The sequence below is a fragment of the Salvia miltiorrhiza genome, chromosome 1 (genome assembly GCF_028751815.1).
Source record: "Salvia miltiorrhiza cultivar Shanhuang (shh) chromosome 1, IMPLAD_Smil_shh, whole genome shotgun sequence".
Lineage (NCBI taxonomy): Eukaryota > Viridiplantae > Streptophyta > Magnoliopsida > Lamiales > Lamiaceae > Salvia > Salvia miltiorrhiza.
Window position 1 is genome coordinate 41,224,132 of NC_080387.1, and position 4,454 is coordinate 41,228,585.

Here is a 4,454-nt window from a genome sequence, read left to right on the forward strand (position 1 = left end):
ATGTAGTAATTTAAAAAGTAAGAGAAAGTATATATATATATCCGAAAAACAGAGTGAGAAGTTCATTGGTGGATAAAATTTTAGAGGCAAATGGGAAATTGATTGGTGGACGGAGAGAGTACTATATCATTTACATAACACATGCCATGGGTTGGATCAATGATGAGTCGAATTTGGGTTTGGTTTGGGCCGAACTCGACATTTGTGCAACAGAGCTTTTTTTTTGCAATTATTTATAATAAAATTTGTCTGATGTGTAACGCCAATTAAATTAAATGACATTGTTTTAATGCGGAAAAAACAAAGGATATTCTGTATTGCTACTAGGGATGTTAATCGGGCCAGCCCACCAGATTTTTGGGCTAGCTCTATCGAGTTTCGAGTTAATCGGGTGCGGGCTAATCGGGTTGGAGATTTTTTCGAATTGTAAATCTTTAACCCTAATCCAGTAATCCTAAACGTTCGGGTTTCGGGCTAGCCCATCGAGCTAACTAGGTTATAGGTGTAAAAATAAAATTATCATTTGTATTTTATTATTCTTAATGATTTAATGTATAATGTTTAAAATATACATAGATATGAAATATATAAATTATACTCCCGGTGGGAGTGGATGCGCCAGAGGGAAGGGTGGCGCGACGGCGTGGCTGGAGGTGGTAGATCGATCGGCAGTAGAGGAAAATGGTTGAAGTGATGGTGGAGGCGCGCTAGTGACTAGTAGAGCTGGCAAAACGGGCGGGCCGGGTTGGCCCGGCCCGGCCCAACGGGCTTTTGAGATTGACCGGGTCGGGCCGGCCCGACCCGAATTCGACCGGGCTGCCAATTTTCAAGCCCGGCCCAGCCTCGACCGGGCTATCGGGCGGTCGGGCCAAACCCGCCCAATGATTTTTTTTCCACTAAATTCTTTTTTTATTTTTACACAAAATTAAATAAACTAAGATAAATCTAAATAATAATTATAAACAATATAGACATATAAAATCATATTAGTCTACTACAATCAACAACTCATATATATCACATTAATTACAACATTTCTTTTGTATAACTAGAAATTATTCCCAACAATTTGCATTATTTTACTATTTTTATTTTATGTTTCCTAACAATTGGTCCCAACAATTCTAACATATACATATATATTTCTGCATACATATATTTTAAGTTTTTCTTTTTCTTTTCTATGAAATGGTACAACTACTCTAAACATTAATTAAAATAAGAGATATTGAAAAGAGAAGATAATTTTCTTTCTCTTCCAACTAAAATGGGTAATACACCTATATATATATTGAAACTCTTCCACTTTCAAATAAGAACTTAAGTAAAAATAGAATAATAGTAATTAATAAAAATAAAATATTAAAATTAACCGGGCAGGCTTTTTAGCCCGAAAACCACGGGCTTTTTAGCCCCGGGCCCGGTTAGCCCGGCGGGCTCATTGGGCGGGCTTTTTAGGCCCGGATTTTTTCGGGCCTACATTTTGTACAGCCCAACCAGCCCAAAACACGGGCGGGCCGAGTCAATTTTTGTCAGCTCTAGTGACTAGTGAGGCTGAAAAAATTTCGGTTTCAAGCCAAACCTTAAAGGCCTAAACTCTAAAGTATTTTAAAATTCAATTAAAAAAAAATAGTAGCCCAACGGGCTGGCCCGTCAGCTCGACAGGCTGACCCGCTTCAACCCGCCAACCCAAACGGGCTAGCCCGGCTAGCCCGATTTATAATCGGGTTGCGATTTTTCAACCCTAACCCTATAATTTTGTCGGATTACTCGGGTCAATCTACGAGTTTTGAGCTGGATTGACATCCCTAATGGCTACATATCATTTCTCTTTTTCTTAAGAGAGAAAAAAAAAAAAAAAAACCATTGGAATTTGAATCCTAAACGTTGTTATTTATAAACCAAAGCTATGTAACATATTAAAAAATGAAATTATAATTATATCATTTTTCAGAAAATGTGTTGTGATCGCGGATAAATATTGCATTATTTATGACATTAAATAACTCCGTAGTAATTTTGTTATTAACTACAATAAAAAAAAAATACTTAAACCTTATTTTTTTTTTCGATACCCTCATGCTTAATTAGTTAATAACTCTATATACTTTTTGCAACTTACGTAAACATTTTTAGCCGATAAATAATGCTGGTCATTGCTCGCAGGGGCGGGGCTAACCTACGGAAGGCCCGGTGCGAAATTTAAAATCGGGCCCTTTTTGTAGCTAAAAATGTATCAAAAATATAAAACAAAAAAATATATATTACCGAGCGATAGTTTTATTATTATTATTATTTTATTACACAATAAGCATGTAAAAACTAAAACATTTACTTGAGAAGTGTTGCTCTCCTTGTAAATTTTGAAACAAAATCACTAATAACACTTTGATCATCAATTTCACATGCCACTTAATGAAGGAAAAGAGCCCCAAATTAAACCAATAAAAATATAAAATTATAACTAAACAAAATCATCATCAATTTCACACACCACTTAATGAAGGAAAAGAGCCCCAAAACAATAAAAATATAAAATTGTAACTCTCAAGAATTGAACCTACATCAACAAGATTCCACATAACTTGAAGAGATCATCTTTCCACTGAACTAGTTAATAAAGTCATTTATTTTTCAATTATTTAAGTATATATAAATATATAGACCTATATATAATCGAGGGCCCTCAATTTTTCGGGGCCCTGTGCGGTCGCCCACCCCGCACACCCTCAGAACCGCCACTGATTGCTCGTTCCAAATCTTTAATTTGAAAAGAAAAGATTGACAACTCCGCAACAGCATATAACTCCAAATTCTACACTCACCAATCACCATATATGCAAGCCTTATCTGCCAGTTTGCTAATACTTGTCTTCTAGATTGAAGCCCCACTCTAAATTTAAGAGAAGGGACAAGTATTTTAAGTGATAGTAACGCTACAGTCAAGCACCTTACACTGATGAGTTATAAAAAATGATAATTTGCAGCAATAAATTTCATGAGAACTCAGTAACATTGTGAATTTGTGAGTTGTCGCTCCGTATAATTACAAGGGTACACTGAATCTCAATCCGTAATAATTACACGATACTACAATAAAATTATCTAGTAGTGCGTGCATGTGTTTTAATTAATAGTATCATAGTTTGTGTTTGAGGCCTTAAGTTCGAGCCTATCATCACACTACCTTTAAAACTTTATGTCTCCTCAATTTTTTTTTTGTCTCCTCAGTATGTCTCCCAAAGACACCCTAAAATTGGGAGTTTGTGCCGACTTGCTGAATGACTTGGTGCACCTTGTGGTGGGAACCCCTCCCAAAACCCCATGCTGCACCCTCATCGAGGGTTTGGCCGATCTCGAGGCGGCTGTGTGCCTCTGCACCGCCATCAAGGCCAAAGTGCTGGGCATCAACCTCAACGTGCCCGTCTCCCTCAGCTTGCTCTTGAACTACTGCGGCAAGAAGCTTCCCTCTGGCTTCCAATGCGCATAGATAGTTTAAACTGGTTTTTTTCCTTGTTAAATTTTATATATGTACCGCTGTGTTGTGTTATGTCGATTTGTTTGGTCCATTTTATGATGATGAAGGCGTTTCCGCCTTCTGTCATCGTATGTGTGGTTTCTATATATAGCAATAAAGTGATTCTCCAACTCAAAGGAAACATTGGATTACGAAATGGACAGTGATGATATGTGAGTTTGCTGGATTAAAATGATATAATTCAGAAAAATTGTACAATGCAATTCCATTGCTATTGATCCAATTGAGGCTCTTAAATTCGACCTAAGGGAATGTAACTTGTTTAATCAGCAATGGGGTCCCATATAAAGATTTAACATAGGCCGAAAATGGGTCTAAACTATTCGTGAGTTTGTTCGAATTTATGCTTTTCAGAGTTCGTTTACTGGAGTTTTCTTTAATCACATAAATGAGTCAAAGTTGATCACGTACGGATTATTTGACGCTCGTTATATATAATCAGTTTCATATCATGTACACTTTTAAATGGAAGAGACCAATCTGATGCATCCATATACACAATTTTTTTTCCTATATTGCATTAACTCCCACACTTGAAATTTCCCCGGCCAAGATCCAATGGAATAGTAATTTTACAAAAAAAACCCTAAACTTTCAGCGTTTCTCAATAATGGTGGTTCCTAATATGATTTTCCAACAATGACGGTTCTCAAAATATTTCATTCAGCCAGATAAGTCATCTTTTCGTCACTAGATTTTGTATGGCGAGATATTTTATGAAAAAAAATAAAAGTTTGAAATTTTGTAGGGAAAATGAAAGTTCAAAACATTTTATGAAAAATGCTAAAAGTTTGGGACATAAAACACTATTAACCCATATATTTATCCCACTCTTTATAAGATCTAATGGTTAAATAGGACCGTAACTTCAAGGAATTTCATAAAAAGGACTATATGTTACGGAATTTTAAATGAT

At 36.0% G+C, this 4,454-nt stretch overlaps 1 protein-coding gene across 1 annotated transcript; it reads left to right on the forward strand.

The window, feature by feature from the left end:
- Positions 1–3,232: 3,232 nt before the first annotated feature.
- Positions 3,233–3,659, forward strand: LOC131008158 (14 kDa proline-rich protein DC2.15-like). Its single transcript, XM_057935054.1, has one exon. It carries the CDS (start codon positions 3,233–3,235, stop codon positions 3,488–3,490), a length of 258 nt encoding a protein of 85 aa, XP_057791037.1. The 3' UTR covers positions 3,491–3,659.
- The last annotated feature ends 795 nt before the right edge of the window (positions 3,660–4,454 follow it).

Excerpts from the sequence above, each read along its gene's own strand:
- LOC131008158 (XM_057935054.1), top strand. The coding sequence starts at position 3,233 with ATGTCTCCCAAAGACACCCTAAAATTGGGAGTTTGTGCCGACTTGCTG.